General features: G+C 32.4%; 1 protein-coding gene across 1 annotated transcript in view; it reads right to left on the bottom strand.

Annotated features, from left to right (window-relative positions):
* LOC110022013 overlaps nt 1–20,976 on the bottom strand; it is a 73,676-nt gene that overhangs the window by 5,204 nt on the left and 47,496 nt on the right. Inside the window, exons 6-7 of the mRNA XM_020720778.1 lie at nt 7,247–7,298; nt 4,660–4,733 (exon numbers count right to left, since the gene is read on the bottom strand). Coding sequence (XP_020576437.1) covers nt 4,660–4,733; nt 7,247–7,298 — 126 coding nt within the window. The remainder of the gene's footprint in view (nt 1–4,659; nt 4,734–7,246; nt 7,299–20,976) is intronic.

Below are 20,976 nucleotides of genomic sequence, written 5' to 3'. Positions count from 1 at the left end.
TATATATATATATACATCGAACTTTGCTAGGGTTTCGCCTCACGGCAAACCCTAGCCTCTCTGCTACTGTAATTCCACACTTGTAGAAGAAAAGGGGCACGCTCCTCTGTTTCCGCCGTCTGCTTCGTCGAGCTGCGTCTGTGCTAGCTGCTCGCTGCTCGCTGTAGGGCCGATCGCGCTCTGCGGCTCCGTTTCCTGCTTCTGCGGCGTCGTCTCGCCGCGGTTCTTCTGCGCAGCTTTTGTTGAACTGAGGTTTCAGCTCTGTCGAGCTCATCTGCGATTTTTGTCTGCGGTTTACTGTCTTCTGCGCAGCACCCCGACCTCTTCGGCCCTCTGCCCGACTTGTAGGGCTTCTCCTTACAGCAATGGAGCTTCTTCTTCGGTTGAACCTGACAAAACCTCATTTGCCCAAGTTGTAGGTAATCCTCAGGGGGAGACGACGGCTGTGTTCCCCTCAAGTTATAAGAAGAATCGTGATGGTACATGTAACTGCCCTTTTATTAAGAATGCAAGCAGGAAATGTGAAAAGACACCCTTTTTCTCTGAGTCAGAAATTTCAACCCTGACTGACAAATTCAAGTTTGCACTCATTGGGAAATTTCAGTAGAGACACCCACCTATGGAGGCTATCAGGAAAAGTTTTGATTACCTCAATTTAGTAAGAAAGTGGAAAGTGAGGCTCGTGGATGGGAGACATGTTTTGATTCAGTTAACAATGCCTGAAGACTACACTCGGATTTTCTCCAAAAAATATCTTAACATTGCTGGTAAACCTTTGAAGCTACTCAAGTGGCATTCCGATTTCGACCCAAATCATGAAACTCCCATTGTGTCGGTATGATTTAGTTTACCTGGTCTCAAGCTGCATTTTTTTCACCATCAGGTTTTCTACTCTTTGGGGCCATCATTGGGGATTCTTTAAAGCTAGATCTGTCTACTTTCAACCTAACCAGACCCTCGGTGGCCAGAATACTTGTGAAAATGGATATTACTTTACCTAATGTTACTGAAGTCTGGCTGGGCACAACCCATAATGGTTATTGACAACAAATCGTCATGGAGCACAGACCCTCATATTGTACCCACTGTAAGATTTTTGGTCATGTCCTTGATAAATGCCACAAGTTTCATCCAAATTTGAAATCTAAGGTTCAAGTGAATAAGGATGGGTCTAAACCCACTGCTCTGGGCATTTTAGTTCCACCTAGGAAGGATACTACCAGACAGGAGGTGTTTTTTGCCCCCGAGGAACCCCCCCATGACACTGTTGTTACTGTTAGTGCGAGTGATGTGATGCTGACACCCCCATAGAAAACAATAATGATAGACAATTACCTACAAATGATAGTGTTCAAACTGATAATCAGGAGAGCCTTGTCGCTCCACTTCTTCAGGAAGTATCAGGTGTAGAGGCGACTCATATTTCACATATACTAGAACCAATTGTGGGTACTACGGTTGGTAATCCTTCTGCTTCAGCTCTACCACCCCATCAGACTGATTCTTCGGAAGAGGAATGATAGGTATATTCTAGGAGGAAGAAGAAGAATGGAGGCCGACTCCAGCTTGGGAACATATTGGATGATACATTGGTTACTACTGGCAAAGACAATCATCTTATCAGCTTCTTAGCTTCCTCTTACCCTAGAACTATAGGCAGAGGCAAAACCAAATTGAGTCACTCTCTAGCCACCTGATACTGTATTTCGGCACTGTTAAGCTTTTTATTTATGTATCTAATGTATTTTTCTGTTTTTTTTCTAGTTTTTGAATCATTTGTGGTTTTTGTGTGGGCATGATGTCATGCTTGGACCCTCCCACACATTATATCTGTATCTTTCTTTCTATTTAATATATTAGCCTTTTTGGGCTTTCAATATATATATATATATATATATATTATTTTACTACTCGCAATGACACTCATCTTACCAATTTATTAGCTGTCTCCTTCCTTAGAACTAGAGGCAAAGGCAAGGCAAAATTGGGTCGCTCTCTAGCCACCCGATACTCCGTATTTTGGCACTTTTTGGTCTTTTTCTTTAGGTCTCTCATGTATTTTGTTGTATTTTCTCTTTTTTGAACCATTTGATGTGGTTGTTATGTTTGGGCCCTCCACACAATCTTTTTGGAACCATATGTATCCTACTTTCTATTTAATATATTTATCCTTGGTCTTTCTAAAAAAAAAAAAATATATATATATATATATATATATATATATAGAACACAGCTCGTCTATATATGCACAAAAACCAGAGGCAACCTTTTAGGCTACTAATTCCACAACACTTGCATGATACCCACCACAAAAATTTCTTTCAAATGTTCAACAGATACACTATACAAGTGCATCGTAGACCTACAAGGCTAAAATTGCCGATATGCAAATTCTTTAGTGAGAAGTATGAAGTTTCTTTGTTTTCACTTGGTAAGGCATGATAAGAATGAAGTTGGACCTTTTCAATAAATTGATGGCAAAAAGCTAAATTTTTATTATTCTATTCAAAAATTACTCTCCAAATAATCACCAACAATAAAAATGCAGTGTTCGTTTAAATTTAAATCAGAAATGGTTCATTTTCAGTTCTCTCGATTGAAAAAGGTCTCAAAATGGCACATGTGTTTATTTAATAGCACTTGTTGAGCAAAAATAGCATTTCTACCTATCTTCTATAGCAATGCTTCAAGATTCAATCAGCAAAAAAAAAATATATAACTAATAAAACCGTAATTATCTTGCTTCTTGCTTCTTGCATCTATCACTTCTATTGCTAGGCTTGATAAATATAGCTATTTTCAACAAATACCGAATTTCTAATGTGATTAATTCTCAGGGTAGAATACAAGCTGCAGCATTTTTGTGCTTCCCTTCTGCACCATATTAATGTATATGACTGAAACCAAACCAGAAAAAATGATCTGCTGAATTGAAGACTGGAAAAATTAATTATAATAAATAACATTAGATTCACTATCTACCATGATTCATGATCCCAAGATGTTTTAGTTCCTCTTTTGCCAGGCTGTAACATCTCTTACTAAAGCAAAAGCCAAAATATAATGAAGGACAAGATAATAAGGGGAGGAATTAAGTCGATCTCAAGAGAATAAAGAAGGTTCTGGTCAAGAATGAAATCTTCATTTGCAATATATCCACCATGTTGCCTCAGAACCTTATAATTATTTGAGAAATTCAAATCAAGTGTGTTTTGGTAGAAACATCCTCAGACAAGCAGCTTTTAAACCTTGGCAATCTGCAAAAATTACTACCACTCTGCAAATTTTTCCTTTTTTTTATATTTGGTGCTTTGCTTTAACATGACTAATCACCACAAACTTCAATGTCTTTGTTTTTTTTTTATTCAAGTTCTAGGCAATAATTCTTCTTATCTTATTTTTCTTTTATTCTACCATCATAAATTGAAGTTTTTTTTGTTTTTGTTTTATATGTTTTTCTTTCCATTAATATAATGTACATAAAGCATTTTTTTCTTCATTTTTAGAACGCTACATGGCTTTTTTTTCCCAACTGCGTGTAAATTGAAATGTAATTTTTATTAGTAATACTATATTCTGTTTTCATACTATCTATCATAATTTTTTAAATCGTGCATTTTTTTCCTGAATTGTGACTATTTCTTTTTGAATTTAAATAAATGTCATAATAAGGTAAACATTTATAAATAATCTGGTATATAATGCATTATAGAATCACATGTGCAAATGAATCCTATATATTTTGATGTTATGGGTTTTTCGGATTTGAAGTATGTTGCAAATGCCAAATTTTAAATGTTACAAAAATATACATATTTATTTACAACTAGTTTTGGAAATTCGACATCTAGTGTTTAAGAAGAAGAAGATGACTGCTTCTTTGCATCTTCCAGTACTTTCGAATATATTTTGGTTTGATAATGATGCCTTTGGCATAATAAGTACGATCATAAAACATATTGCTAATCCTAATACTAACGATTAATTACAAAAATGGAGTGGAGCACCTTCAACTTCATATATATCTAACAAAAGTGTCCACTGAAGCCTTTTAATATAATAACTCTTGATCCACCATTTTTTAATAACCTGATCCTATACTCGCAACGTGTAAGGTTCTTCAATCCACTATAGAAGATACTATAAAGAGAACCGAATTTCCTTCTCAAAAAATAATAGCTTAAACTAATTGGAATCATAAGGAATCCGGCTCATGTTAAGTTAAATGCTGAATATTCCAACTCCACATGCCCCTTACACATAAACATCCCATCCTACACTACACATTGATGATAAGCTTAACACAACAAATCCAGCCATTTATGCATAATTATGAATAGGACAATGCTACATCAGAAAGGAATTATTGAACCCAAATCCAATTATGTTCCCAAGACTAAATGAGAAAGAATGGAAATTTATGTTAGATGGACAAAATTTTGTAAAACTAAAGTCAAAATTAAGGAAATAAATTAAATCTAAATCAACTCATGCAGAATTTAATAGGCGCAAATAAGAATGAGGATTCATAAAGTTAAGCACAAATACTAAGACTCATAATGAAGACCATGATGATGATCACCCCACATTCATATAATCAGATTCAGATGCTGCAGAGTAGAATAAGCGTAAGCAATATGAAAGTTGAAAACAAGTTACCTGCCAAGGACTATTAAAAGGCATATCCAAAAGATTGCGCCGATCCATGTTGATTCCTTGTGAAAAACCAATACCTATAGCAAGAAATATACTTAGCATTCGAAAAACAAAAACTCCATATGAATCAATGTGATGCATGCTAAATCTCTTATGAAATTGTAACTTATAAGTTATGTTTACGTTAGAATTATTTGATACGCTGACAACTGAAAAAACAAAGCCATTTAGTTTGTTTCAATTAGTTAATAAATATCTATTGTAAATTATATTCAACATCCATCTCATTAAATTTTGAAGGCTTGTTATAAGATTATATACCAATTAAGACCCCAACTATTCATTGTGACAAATTTAGTTTCGAAGTATCATATTTCATCAATTTAGTCCCATGAGTCATGACTAAACAAAATCGATCCAAATGATCCATCTTCTAACAACTGTGAAATAAATGATCCATCTTCTAACAACTGTGATAGAAAATTGATTTGAATTTATTCCCTTGGTTACATAGTCCGTCCAAAATATTTTGAATCAATTTTGTATGATTGGGGAAATAAATTAGAAAAATATGAAACTAAATTGATCACAAACGATTAATCAAATACTATTGTGGAGTTCAACCCTTCTTTATGCATGTATGTTTGTGAGTTCAACCCTTTCATTATGCAAAGTTAAAAGCATAGAAAAACGCACCATGAGGCTACCTAATTTCAAAGTTTCCTAGACAAGTTGAGAATAAAAAATAAACTCCTACAACTTGTCTTTAGATCATTCAAATATTTAAGTAAAAAAATGCTACTAAATGAAATAATACTTGAATTATATTCTGTTGTCAAGAGAAGCTGCGGGTGTTTTAGGAATCATTTGGGAATGTAGGATTAGTCTTCAAGTGGAGTTCTTTCCACATTAAAGGGAATTTGAAAATGAAAACACGATTGAGAATTGAAAAATGAGATGGCCCATAAGTAAAATTCCATCATCTTATTCTTTAACTTTGGAAATAAAATCCCACAAGCCTCCCCCAAAAAATAAATAAAATAAAAAAATCTATCAGTTCCAATGAGCCAATGAGTTTTTTTTTTTTACTCAGCACTAGATTTCCTTCCAACATGATTATTCATACTGAATCATTGAAAGTGCTGAAATAATAAAAAAGTAAAAAAAAAGTTGTATAAGTTAAGCATTCTTGGGGTAAATAAATGTGTTATGTTCTCTGCAAAGAACTACATCCAACTTAAAACTAAAGAAATTTTTTAAATAATTAAGGTAACCAGAATCAAAGATCAAGATGATAAAAGCCATAAAATATTGGATCAAATAATTTAGGGTGCCTTTGAGGCCGCTGTAGCTTTTTTAAAAGTAACAGTAGAGCCCATATGAGAAAATTATTTTTTTTGATGCTGTTGTAAAGATTTTTCAATTTGAAAGAGTTAACCAACAGTTACCTCGCAGCTACACCACACTAGCAATTTTGGTTGCAAAAGCAGCTTCTTACCAAAAATTTTTTTAAAAAAAATTAACAAGAAAATCATATCCGAAGGATGGTAATGGTCTGAAAAACCAAGTAATGAGAAATTTATCCCAAACAAACCCTTTATCAACAAGAGGCTTCTTGTTTCAGATAATACTTTCTAAAAGACAAGGTAAAAGATTACTAAATAAATATAAATTATGTCAATAGTACAAATGGCAAACATTATTTAGCGTAGCAATACTAATTGTGGAATTAAAACTTGGAATCAAAAAGTTTGGCTCAAAGGGAAAGGATCAAAACCAGTGTATCTTCTACAAACTGTAAGTTCATAGCATGTTTGTGTTATTTTATTCTAACATATTCAAGGTTTTAACTCTCTGAATATTTCTCTCCTGCTCCATCCCCGAGCTTCTACTGTTTCCAGTCGCAGTAAGCATAGTCACAATAAATGAAGAACACAGCTGATAAGCTCAGAAATTTCAATCTGCATTACCATCCATCCATACTGGATCAATTGAATACAAGCTTAGATATACATAGAAAAGATGGGGATTTGAAAATAATATGTTAATGGTTTTTGCGTTTCATCATAAGAAAATACGCATCTTTTGAAGCTTGAAGTTAGCAAAAACAATATTCATGCAGGACACTTTTAATAGGTTAATCTACCACAGGCAGCACAAGCGAGCACCATAACATAGCACCATGCAAAAGATATTTACATCCAATCAGATAAAGTGCACTAGTTCTAGGAGCTATGAATACTAGTTCATACCATGCTTCAAATCCTTAATTTGTTATACAAGAGAAAAAGAAAGACTTGAAGCATTAATGTAACGAATCACAGAAACCATGTAATCACACCAATGAAATAAAATTTTAGGCAATAGAGAAAAAATAGCAGCTTACATTATAGATAAAGCTTAAGTTCGGATCTTGTGAACCGATCTTACAATGCTATGATTTAATGTTAAAATTTGGTGTTTGACTTGGATAAATTTCTTCTAAATGCACATCCTCTTTTATTTCAACAGTTCTAAGGTTCTCATGAGCAATAACATCATCATTAATTTCTGCGTTATAATGAGATATATTTGTTTAGTTAAAACATACCGATATAGCAAAAACATTTATGTAAAAATCAATTAAAGTTGCAGCCATCCACCTGCACACACAAGAATAGATAACATTACTTGACACGTTTTAACGAGGATCTAATTAGAAAATAAAGTCTAAATATAGTCTAAACAACATATAAAGGTTAAAAGTACGATTTAATTCAAATCTTCATACCAGAAATTTAAGTTCAGACAGGCATTTAATAAACTAATAGGGGGAAAAAATGACCTAAAATAACCAAAAGTGACTGAGCACTCAATGAATAAACTTCTAGTATTTACCTCACATATGAGATGACTTATCAAGACAAATGCAAAGTTAGTTGGTACACTAACACTACTCCAAACAGTGTGATAGGAAAGAGAAGAGCTTCCAGAAAAATTAGGAAAAACACAATATATTACTTCAACAACAAAAAATAACACAATCTAAATACATAAAGATAAACACCTACAATTCGAGAGGCAAACGATCTCTCTAGAATCTTAACCTTAGATTCAAGACTACAATCACACAAATCCTAACACAAAACATATTAGTTTTATTTATGCCCCAAAATAATAACTAACAAAATGATTAAATTACCATATTTTATCCTTACGCCTAATATAAGCATTTAAACTATTTTGGTGGGCTCGGTGTCGACTCAGTGGAGCATGAGGTAGATGGTGTGGTAGGTGTCTGTCTAACATTACTCCTCTTTCAAAAAGACATATTTTTCCTTGAGATGGAGAAGAGTAAACTGTTGTTGGATTAATTCATATAACTCCCACATTGCATCATAATCTAATAATCATCTTCATTTAACCAAACATTCATAGTGACCTTCACAAGTTTGAAATGCAATCTTGTGCACATCCGTTAGCCACCCCCAAATCTGATGGTATCCTAACATCAAGTGAAGCTTGGAGAATCACACAGCCTCAAATAACTCTTTCAATCGTTCATCGATCACTCGGATAGGAAATTTGTGATGTATTACTTCCTTAATGCCAACTCCCACCCTTGTTTTTCACTAACAAGGTTGAGCTAAAGAAAGGGCTCACCAAGGTTGTCTGATCTGAAACTCCAACCTCTCTTGGATCAATCTCTTGATCCCATCTTTCTATACATGAGAGAAGCGATATGGTTGTACACTAATGGAAGAAACACACGGTCTAAGTGTTATTGCATGCTAGTATTCCCTTCGAGGCAGCAATCCGTGCGGCAACTAGAAAACTTCTGTAACGTTTTGTAGGAGTTATTGGATCGGTGTCGGAATCTCTGCCAATTCTGTAATAGGTCTCTTCCAAGCTATGACAATCGATCAAGAATCCCACACTGCACTCTATATTTCCCTAACAATGATCTTGAGTGTCACCAAGATCTTGCACAAACTAGGTTCATCACAAAGCACAAACATCTTGTTTACCTCCTGGAACTCCATTTTCATGAGCTTCTAATTCATCTTAATCTCCTCTAAGTACTGCAACTATTTCATGCCCAATATCATGTCAGTGCTCCCTCAATCCAAGGTAAAAAATATCCTTCACCACCTAAATACCTTGCAGTGTTAAAAATCACCCCTTTACAAACTCTCGTGCTCTTCTCCACATGTCTCGTTCTCAAACTGACTCCAAAATTTATCTGTCAACCATCCCAAGCCCCACTTGCTTTAATAAGTGAGTAGAGATGTGGGTGGCCTATTATCTATCAATAACACTATGTCTTGCTCTCTGATCCATCTCAAAGTTTCAGTGTGGTTCGGTGTTTATCCCATCATCCAATTCAATGAGACTTCAGCCACATCCAAATGGGTGTGTTTTTCCTCCCCCTCCATCACAACTTCCTTTGTTTCTTAACCCCGTGCCTCCTCATCACACACTATAAGAAATTTGAATACATGTAAGGTCCAATCCTTGCAATAGTGTTTTGGGACAAACTTCACGTCACAACAAAAACATAAACCCTTAGCTTGTTTCTCCTGAATCAACGTCTCTATAAAACGTTCAAATTTCACCACCTGTCGTGGCCCATTACTCCTGTCCCATGGAGCCTCTTAATAAAATCACACTGTTTGAGTTTTTGGTATCACCGTAGTTATAGCATTTCCATAGGGCGCTCTGATGCGGGCGTAGATTTAGTGGGTAAATTTTATAAATATTTTTCAATATTACAAAATTACACACGACAGATATATAATAAATATGTAATATAACCCCAATAAAAATATTTTTTTATGAAAATAGTTTATCTTTTAAAACTCTTTTTAAACTGTCAAATCCCCGTTAAAATCAACGCAAGTATACGTATCGCTCAAGTAATAAAGAGCTTTAATGGAGTCCTAGATATCAATCCCACAAGGAAGTTAAAAATCCTTTAAATAAGTTTTGAAATTATTTTATAATTAAAAATACAAAAACAAAAGTACAGTGCTTAGCTTGAATATTAAATACTAAGATATATGCTATATAAAATGAAGTTGAAAAACAAAGTTTACTAACTAAGATCTAACTTTCAAAAGTAAAATTACGAAAACTAAACAATGTTTTTGTTTTGACGGAAAGTTCAAATTTAAGAAAACATCATTCCACTTTACAATAAATATATGGATTGTGAAGAAATTGAAATCATTTGAAAATATATATAAAAACTATTTTGTGCAAAATATGAGCAATCATATTATTTACACTCTTCAGAGTGTTATAATTCAGTATTATAGAGAATCATTGGCTAATCTCGAGTTTGGTCCATAATTCTGTGGTTAGGCTGGGAGTATACTGACTGCGACTCCAGTGCACCCACTACTCCCTCCCCAGAGCTCTCACTACTCCCTCACCTGCTCGCATTAGTTTTCGCATTAGTTTCCAATCAACTAGATCAAATTGGAGATTTTAATCTGTCACCTTAAAATCTTCAATTCTGCATTCAACAAAGTATATTTCTCTATTTATTTGCACCTAATCTCATGGAATCAAATGTGACTCTCCCTATGTTATATAAATCATATCCCTTTTCAGAACATATGTTTCTCAACAAGTTTTAACGTTCCAATAGGCCAGATCGAAAAGTAAATGAAGAACGAAGTTCAAATCATCACAAATTATTAACATTTAAAATTGTAGAAAACAAAATCAATTCTTCACAAAATCATATCTCAAAGTAGAGAGAAGGATAAGAAGACTACTCAGAATTTACGAGAAAGATATGACAAAATACGGATTTCATATATAAAAACAAGGTTACAAAACAAAAGAAATAAAAAACAACTTATCTCACAATCTTTCCCAAACAAATCCCTAGAAGTTCTCTCCAAGTCTTTCTCTCTTTACAATCCCACACAATTCTCTCTAAGAAGTGTAATAATGAAGAAATTTCTCACATTCCTTCTCCTCTTACAACCTTACAAGAAAATCTCCTCTTCTCTTTGTGCCTCTCACGCCAACTTTCTCTCTCCCTTTCTCGTCTTCTCTTTTATTTTTGGGCTGCCTCCTTTAAAAAGAATTCTAAATTTCCTCCAAAAGTCAACTCTTTTGAATTCAAAAAATGTCATTTGATCTAAGAGACACATCCCTTCATAAAAGAATCTTTCAAAGTGTCTAGATGCATTGAATTACTTCAATAGGTGTGTAGAACAAGTGTTCCTTTGTAAATTCGCACAAAATTCGTCTCGAACTGCCTTAATTTGTAAAAAGTCGTCTGTTGTGCATCATGCGTCGATCTGGCGCATCATGTGCCAGTTCTCTGTCAAACGACGCATCATGCGCCAGAATCCCAAAATTCGTTGTTTCTGCTTCAAATTTCATCTTTTTTGTCATTTTTGTTCCAAATGCCTAAAAATGATATACCTAAAATAAAAACATTAAAATACTTTACATGAAAATAACCTTCTTTAAAGTGCAATATCACCAAAATAAACATAAAATGTACACATAAAATAGTATATTATTTTGGTGTATCAAAATCCCTTAAACTTAAATGTTATTTGTCATCAAGTGACACTTTTATTACATAAAAACATTTAACTTAGGATAAAGATTAACTTATAACTTCTACTCTTTAGTTTAATAAATAGAATAGCAAAATTTAAGAAAAATTTTTAATAACTTAGATTCAAACTCTAAGTTTAGAAATACTCAGTAATCAAATTTAAGATTTCTGAATCTCTATTTATTTCAAGAAGAATTGCAATTTGTCATATTAAGAACATTTATAACATTCATATGAAAAATAACTTCATAAAAACTTTACTAGTAATGCTACAAATACTCCAATATAAGTTTAGAAAATGTAATGAAATGACTTTTTAATTAGGTATGTCATAAAGCTTCTCCTCACATCTTTCTTCTTTTATTTTCTTTTTTTTTTATTCTTCTCCTCACTTATTTTTCTTTTTCTTTTCTTTTTTTTCTCTCTTTTTTTTCTTTTAGGATCTTTTCAATCATTTCTTTTCTTCTTTTCAATCCTTAGATCTTTTCAATCCTTTCTTTTCTTTTTCTTTTTATCAAGTGAGGATTACTATATCTGGATAGCTTTTAATGATTTTGAACTTTACTATACTCTTTTTAAAGTTAAACTATGTACCTTTCTTTATACCTTTCTTCACTTTATAAATTCATATTAGTTATGATTTTTCATAAAGTCTCATTCTTTTCTTGTACTTGAAAATGAAACTCTAAAATTCTTAATACTTCAAAAATATAATTTTCTTTACTTTAAATAGAAAAGCATAGTCTTATCATATCATATCAAATACCTTTAACTTTAGAATTGACCTTCATTAATAAAAACTTTTTACTTAAATTTACCATAATATTTATAAACATAAGTATAGTCATTTAAAGTTAAATCTTAATATCCTCAAGTCATAATTTTTAAAATATAGTTAATTGAGGATAAATAAAATTTAGTTTACTTCTTTTCAAAATAAAATTTTCTTTCCCACAAACTTAAGTTTTTAAATGATTCTAAAAATATTTTTAATATAAAATTAAGTAGGTGAAAGAAAACAGTAAATGCATAAAAATAAAAACTTACCTGTAAAGGATTTCTGACTATGAAACTGGACTCTAGTATACTACAGGTACTACTGTAAAACTACATAGAGGCTTTAAAATATTAAATAAAACATAATATATTCTAAAGAAATATATTATAAAGAACTTGCATATATTCTAAAGAACTTGCTGAGAATTAAAAATAGAAATACAAAAACTAAAAAAAAAATAAATTGAAAATACTAAAAATACAGAAAAAGTGAAAGTCTACAGTTACCACAACAGATTCAATTCACAACACAACATAAAAGTTTGTACTACAACAGGTTCCAAATAAAAGTACATCACAATACACTCACAAATACCAAACAAACATCAAAACACACTAAACTAAACTCATAAAAATCAATTCTCATCTCCTTCCTCATCATCATCAAAATCTTCTTCTTCTTCATCATGAACAGGAGCATAAGGAGTGAAACTGGGACAAGCAGGAAAGTCCAAATTAGGTTCACCCCTAAGATGTCTTACCGTAGCATTTTCAAAATCAATATCATGTTGAACTCTCCTTTGTTGATATTCGTCATTATAAGTATTTCTTGCTCCTATCTCTCCTAACTGAGTTTGAATATTAACTATGTCCATTTGTTAAATCATCAGTTGGTCCATAATACTTTCAAGTGATGCAGATCCCTTCTTCCACCTCTAGATTCAACAAATGATTCTACTCTCTGAATCATATGCCTCCCAATCGAATTCTGTGGTTGTAATCTTTCTTTATTTCTATGGGACTCTACTTCTGATTGTTCACATAGATCGAAAATCAGGGCAGGGTATCCCAAACCACCAGCAGTAGAACTACCAGCTATACTTTGAGCATGTTGAACTATAAGTGCACTAACATCTATTGCTTTCATGTTCTGAATGTAATAGTTTAGTACAGCTCTGTCGTTTGCAACATCAGCCAAATGATTTGTTGGCAATAGTCTGACAGAAATGAAGTGGTGCCACGAAGGGGTGCCACACTTTTGACTGAATAGTCAACATGGAAGCAGGGAAGTTAAATATGTTTTTATTCTTAATCTTCTACTCCCCTCTTCCATCAGTCAAAAATGCAATCACTTCATCCAGTGATGAATCAGTCATCACGAATGCAACATATTCATCGAAAAATACACCCCTCAACTCATAAAAAGTATTTATCCGATCAACAGTAAATTCAACTTATTTACCTCTAACTAGGATGTGATCTTCATTAGTGAACCTCAGGTTTGCATAAAACTCCCGAACCATCTGGACAATTGCTACGACAGTGAAGTAATAGAATCTTTCCTAATTTTTGGCGAGAATCAGTCTCTTGACCTCGCCAACCGGGTTTGCAAAAGTTCGTTCTTGGATTATTCTTCTCGTCTTTATTTGAGTATTGTAACTGTGTTGGGCTTTGAAACTAACAAATCTTCGTGCATCAAAATCTTTGGACGGCAAAATAAACTAACAAATCTTCGTGCATCAAAATCTTTAACTCGGATTCCTCTCTTAACTCGGAGAGCCATTTGAAAATTCTACGAAAATCCAAATAATTCCAAATAAATTGCTAAATCAAAAATCTAACTCCTCAAGAAAGATTATTTGGTAAGAAAATTTTCACTGTGAGTTTTCTTCAAACTTTTTCATCAAAAATCTCAAATTTCATATCTCCCAAATCCATGGAGAAAATTGAAAATTTTTAAGTTAAAGTGAAGCTCTTACCAAGCGAAGATGAAATCTATGGTTTTCAGCCTCTGAATCTCTCTTTCGCCCACAATGTGATACCCTAGACCAAGGTCTTGAGGTAGGAGACGACTTAAATGCCTAAAATGGACTTTATCTGTGCGATTTCACGGTTTTCTAGGCTATCTGGCGTGTTCGGACCTTTGGCGCATTATGAGCCAATCTGGCGTATCATGCACCAAGGCTTTGTAAATTGGTGCATCATGTGTGCGCCAGAGCTTAAATTCACCAGATTTCAATTTTTGTGAAAATCTGCTCCGTAACGCTTTAAGTCAACCTCTATTTGACTCAAATAAATTTTCTAAGCATAATTAAACATCACACTAATACCAAACTTTCACAAACAACACAAAACTCATATTTATATATAAAATTCACGCTATTACAAACGAACATTTTTCAAGCCAACATATATCAAATTCAATGTTCTAAAGCAAACCAACATCCTAACACTAAAATCTAAACATCAAAATTCAAAACATAAAAATAGATAGTGTTCAACAATAGAAAGGAAATGCAATCCAACACAACAAAATAACTAAAACAAATAATACTAAGCAGAAGTTTCGTGCATAAATTATGTTCAAACATCTTCTTCACTATCGTCCTCCTAGATATCTCCCATAGTATGGTAGTGCACATACAAGTTGTAGTGAAAAAATATCCAATTCAGTGTTCTAAAGCAAACCAACATCCTAACACTGAAATCTAAACATCAAAAATTCAAAACATAAACATAGATATTGTTCAACAATAGAAAGTAAATGCAATCCAACACAACAAAATAACTAAAACAAATAATACTAAACAGAAGTTCCGTGCATAAATTATGTTCAAACATCTTCTTCACTATCGTCCCCTTGGATATCTCTCATAGATTTGTAGTGCACATACAGGTTGTAGAAGGGTCGAAATGAAAATTTATCAGTTGGATTTTCCTCCTCAATCCAAGCATGTTTTTTAACATACGTACCAATCCATCTTCAATACGCCCAGTATGTTCAAAATGTTTCTTTAATCTCCAATCTAGATGATCCAGCATTTCAGTAATACTCTCAATCACATGCATGAGATTCTGCACCTCTTTTTCAATCTTCTTGATCTTCTTCAAAAGTGCACTCGAGTTGTAGTAGGGCTGAACAGGTGATGAATTATGAGATTCTTGATTCATCAACACATTCATATCATTTTCATCTCTCATTCCAATACAGTTAAAATAGACTTCTGGATCCATTGGCTTCCAAGAAAGAAACATTTTTTCTCATCTTTCATAAGGTGCTTGCGATTGACTGCATAGTAGAAAATAGTGAATGGATGTCCAAGTCCAGTTGCAGATCCAATGACAATCAAACCCAAAACTGATTTCACAATAATAGCTCCAACATTAATAGGTTTTTCAGTTTTAATACAGTAGTTCCGAATGACACTCTCCTTAGTTACCTTACTAATTTTCATGATAAGTAATAATTTCGATGCAATGAAGAAGTGTTAGGCTTTTGAAACTGGATTTAAAAATGATATGGGAAAGCTTACATTTCCATCACTCTGGTCTCCTAATTCGCATCTTCATCCGTAAGGTAGCGGTAGAGTTCATTCATATTATCTCTCGTAGGGGTAAAATTTACATAATGACAGATAGACACATTATCAATCATAAACATCTCGTTTATTCTTGGAGTGAACTGCACAAACCTGCCTCGCACGTAGATCATTCCTTAGTTGATCCCATGAAGATTTGCATAAAATTCTTTTACTACAAGAACAACAACAGCGACCATAGTGTAGCAAAGCACTTCCCAACGCCTCTGCGCAATAGTCTCTTTTACTCGAATATTTGGCGTGTTTAATCCTCGATTCACAAATCTTCTTTCTTTGATAAACCTCTTCTTCATTAGAACTTGATCATGTAACTTCTGCGCATCAAAACTGACGAACTTTCTCCGGTTGAAAATTCCAAATCTAGCAGAGTTTTTAAAATGGGAAGTCATAAGATTTGAAAAGTGATGACTCTTCCTTTGTTTCCCCCCCTAAAATATGCTTTGGAGTCGGTTTTTAGGAGTTTAATGGAGAAGAAACCACAAAAAACCACCATTTAACACGTTTTAATCATTTTCGGTACAACGGCACATCATGTGCCGATCTGACGCATCATGCGCCAACTCTTTGAAATTCAGCGCATCATGCATCAGTTCCAAAAACTTCGTCGTTTGAATTTCGATCCATTAAATTCTCAATTTTTTTATAAAATTAGGCAAATAAAGATGTTTCTAAATATTTTATCAAATACACGGACTACATAAAGACTTAAACATAAATATATGTGAAATATTTCAAAAAAAACAAACTCAAAAGAAAACTAAACAACGATAAATATGGGTTGCCTCCCAAAAAACGTTTGGTTTAATGTCGTCAGTCTGACATTCCCAGTCTTATTCTGGTTGACCCAACATTACAGTCTCTTTAAAAACTAGTTTTTGTCCATCAAAATATGATTTCAATCTGTGTCCATTCACTTTAAATATGCTTTGGAGTGATGCTTTGGTTTAATGTCCATTCACTTTAAATCTGTGTCCATTCAATCTGTGTCCATCAAAATATGATTTCAATCTGTGTCCATTCACTTTAAATATTCTTTCAGTCTTGGGGTCTTCAATATTAACTCCCTTTCCACCCAGATTTTAATTTTGCAAGAAATAATTTCAATATTGTATTATATAATAAAACTTCATATCCATGTTCAAATTCTCTTTTTATTATCTTTCGATCATGTCATTCTTTTATTTTTTCCTCATAAATCCTAGCCTTATCGTAAGATTCATTCCTAATTTCCTCAAGTTCATTCAATTGCAACAATTTTTTCTCACCAGCATCTTTCAAATTAAAATTGAATTATTTTATCGCCCAATAAGTTTTAAGCTCCAATTCAACTGACAAGTGACAAGTCTTCCTAAAAATTAATCTATATGGAGACATTCTTATAGGTGTCTTATAGGCTGTCATGTATGCCCATAATGTAGTATCTAATCTCATAGACCAATCCATTTTATTAGGATTAACACTCTTTTTCAAAATTCTCTTAATTTCACGATTAGATACTTCTACTAAACCACTAGTCTGGGGATGATAAACATTTGTGATTTTATGCATTATATTATATTTTTTCACTAATCTTACAATTGTTGCATTTCTAAAATGAGATCTTTCATCGGTAATGATTACTCTCGGCATTTCATATCTTGTAAAAATATTTTTAATTAAAAATCTTGAAACACTCCAAGCACACATCGAGGTAAAGTGATTGCTTCAATCCATTTAGAAACATAATCCACTTCAATCAATATATAAATATTTCTGAATAATGATATAAATGGTAGCATAAAATTCAATCCCCAAGCATAAAAAATTTCAATTTCTAAATTAAAATTTAAAGGCATTTCATTTCTTTTTGAAATATTATCTACTCTCTGACACCGATCACATGTTTATATATATATATATATATTAACATCTCTAAATAGAGTAAACCAATAAAATTCAGATTGTAAAATTTTATAACAGTTCTATCAATCCCAAAATGACCTCCAAATTCAGAATCATGACATTTTGGGATAATTTCTTGAATTTCTTTATAAGACACACATCGTCTCATCACTAGATCTTTGAATTGTTTATATAAATAAGGGTCATCCGAAAAATATGATTTTGCATCATAAATGGATTTCTTTTCCTGTTACTTTATCAGCTTATAAGGTAAAATACCACTAACAATATAATTTACAATATCAGCATACTACGGTATTTCCCATCCTTTTACATTATAAAGTTGTTCATCAGGAAAAATTTCATTAATTTCTCTCTCCAAATCAAGTATTTCTTCTTGTTCTAGCCTAGCCTAGACAGATGATGCCTAGACAGATGATCAATAATTTGATTATCAGTTCATTTCCTATCGACTATTACAAGATCAAACTTTTGCATAAGCAATCATCTAATTAATCTTGGTTTAACATCCTTCTTTTGCATCAAATATTTAATAGTTGAATGATCAGTATGCACAACACATTTAACTCCAATCAGATATGACCTAAACTTATCAAAATCATACACAATGACTAATAATTCTCTTTCAGTGGTGGTGTAATTAATCTGAGCATCATTAAGAGTCATACTAGCATAGTATATAGTATATAACTTTAAAAGTCTTATAACTTTAAAAGTCTTATCATATCTCTGCCTTAAAACAGCTCAAATTGCATAATTATTTGTATCACACATTAATTCAAAAGATTTCTCCCAATCTGTGAAACAATTATAGGAGCATTGATCAATTTTTCTTTTAAAGTTTCAAAGGCTTTAAGGCAATCTTGATTAAAGTCAAATTTTATATCTTTTTCCAGAAGTTGGCATAAAGGTTTATTAATTTTTGAAAAGTTGTTAATATATCTCCTGTAAAATCTAGTATGTCCTAGAAAGATCCTAACTTCTCTTATAGTAGTAGGTGGAGGTAAGTTTGATATAACCTGTATTTTTGTAGGATCTACTTCCATGTCATTTTCTGAAATTTTATGTCCAAGCATAATTCCTCTTGCAACCATAAATTGATATTTTTTCTAATTCAATACAAGATTTCTCTTTTCACAACGTTCCAGAAATCTCTAAGAGATTTAGACATATTTCAAATGAAATTAACAAATACAAAAAAATCATCCATAAAGACTTCAATCTCTTTTTCAATCAAATCACTAAAAATTGACATAATAAATCTTTAAAATGTTATAGGTGCATTACATAATCCAAAGGACATTCGTCGAAAAGCAAAAGTTACATAAGGGCTAGTAAATGTTGTTTTCTTTTGATTCTCTGGAGCTATTTGGTGATAATCGGTATATCTATCTAAAAAATAAAAATATTTATGCCCAGCCAATCTATCCAACATCTGACCCAAAATGGGTAAAGAAAAATAATCATTCCTAGTGGCAGAATTTAATATTTTATAATATATGCAGATTCTCCAACCAGTGACTTATCTTATTGATATTAATTCATTATGTTCATTTGTCACTAAAGTCACACCTCCTTTCTTTGGAATACAGTGAATTAGACTTACCCAAACATTGTCTGAAATAGAATATATTATTCTAGCATCTAACAATTTTAAAATCTCTTTCTTCACAACTTCTTTCATCATAGGGTTTAATCTCCTTTAAGGATCAACTCTTGGTTCATGCTGATCTTCTAATAAGATTCTATGCATACAAATTGAAGGACTGATTCTTATATCTTTTCAAAGTTTCCAACAACTGTTGTTCTTGAGTATCAGTTAATTCTAAGGATACTATAACAGATAATGTAGATAAATCTCCTAAGAATGCATACTTCAAATGTGTAGGAAGTATTTTCAGTTCTAGTTCAGGAGGTTTCTCAATAAATGAAATCAAATTCTTATTACTTTCTGTAGGATCTAACATTTCATATTTTTCCTGATCATAATCCAAATCCTCTTTGCTCACTTCCATGGATTTATCGTTAACTTTATCCTCATCTTGATAGTCCATATATTCCTTTTCAAATTTACTTTGAAAAGTCTTCTTAAAATATTCATGGCTTAAATATACGTTAATAACCATTCTAAAGCATTCAGTCTCTTGCTCTTTTGCAAAGTATCTCATTGATTTTGCAATATTAAATGTAGCATCTTGATCACTAACTCTCATAGTTAGTTCTCCTTTCTGCACATCTATCAAAGCTCTTCCAGTGGCTAGGAATGGTATTCCTAAATTATATAATTTTTTTTATCTTCCTTCATATCTAATACAATAAAGTCCACAGAAAAGATAAATTTATCGATTTTTGCCAAAGAAATCTTATATAACTCCTTTAAAATAGGTAATCAAGCAATCAGCTAACTAAAGTGTTACAGTTGTAGGTGAAATATCTCCTAAGCCCAACTTTCTGAATATTGATAACAACATAAGATTAATATTGGCTCCTAAATCACATAAACTTTTTTCATAAAATCGTTCGCCAATAGCACAAGGAATTGTAAAACTTCCAGAATCTTTAAGTTTTTCATGAAGTTTTTTTCTGAATTATAGCGCTACACTCTTCGCTGAGTGCAACAGTCTCATTATCTACAAACTTCCTTTTTTTATTAAGTATATCCTTCACGAACTTTACATAACTTGACATTTGTTCCAAAGCTTCAACAAATGGAATGTTTATTGTTAATTTCCTCAAAATTTTCAAAAATTTCAAAAATTGATTATCTCTATGTTTCTGCTTCAATCTTTGAAGAAATGGATGTGGTAGTCTTTCTACAAAGATTTTCATTGGTTTAATAGGACTTTCTGCTTCAAAATGAAAATCTTCACCAGTTTTTTCATTTTTCACATCATCTTTTTCAACTTCAACTTCTTGTTGAACTCTATTTTCTAATTCTTTTCCACTTCTCAGTTGAATAGTTTTGATTTGCTCTTTGTTTTGATCTTTAAGATTTACATCAACATTACTAGGTAATGTTCCTGAAGGTCTATTGCTAAGGCTAAGTGCAGTGGCAATAAAGTGGCAATAAATCCCAATTGATTTTTCATGTTTCTGATTACAGCTCCTTGACTTTGTAATTGACTGTACATTTGTAATATCAATTCTTCCATTGATAGTTTTTTCTCCTTAATTTGTAAATTATTAAATCCTGTGGGGTAATAAGATTTATAAGTTGATTCCCTTGATTGTTGCAGTTTCTCAATGGGTTAGCAGTATTGTTTCCCCATTGTGGATTTGCAGCATTAAAGTTATTGTTACTCCAATTAAAATTTGGACGATTCTTCTATCAATGATTGTAATAATTGGCATAAGGGTTATTAGAACGATTGTTTATTACAATTAAGGTCTCATAAGAAAATTGAGATTCTATCATTTATCCCATGAGTTTTCCTCAAGCACAGATGTTGTCTGAGAATAATTTATTCTATATTGATC

This window comes from Phalaenopsis equestris, unplaced genomic scaffold, assembly GCF_001263595.1.
Source record: "Phalaenopsis equestris unplaced genomic scaffold, ASM126359v1 Scaffold000162, whole genome shotgun sequence".
In the NCBI taxonomy this organism is placed as follows: domain Eukaryota; kingdom Viridiplantae; phylum Streptophyta; class Magnoliopsida; order Asparagales; family Orchidaceae; genus Phalaenopsis; species Phalaenopsis equestris.
The sequence above is the reverse complement of the archived record's forward strand: the minus strand, read 5'-3'. Positions and strand labels throughout refer to the sequence as shown.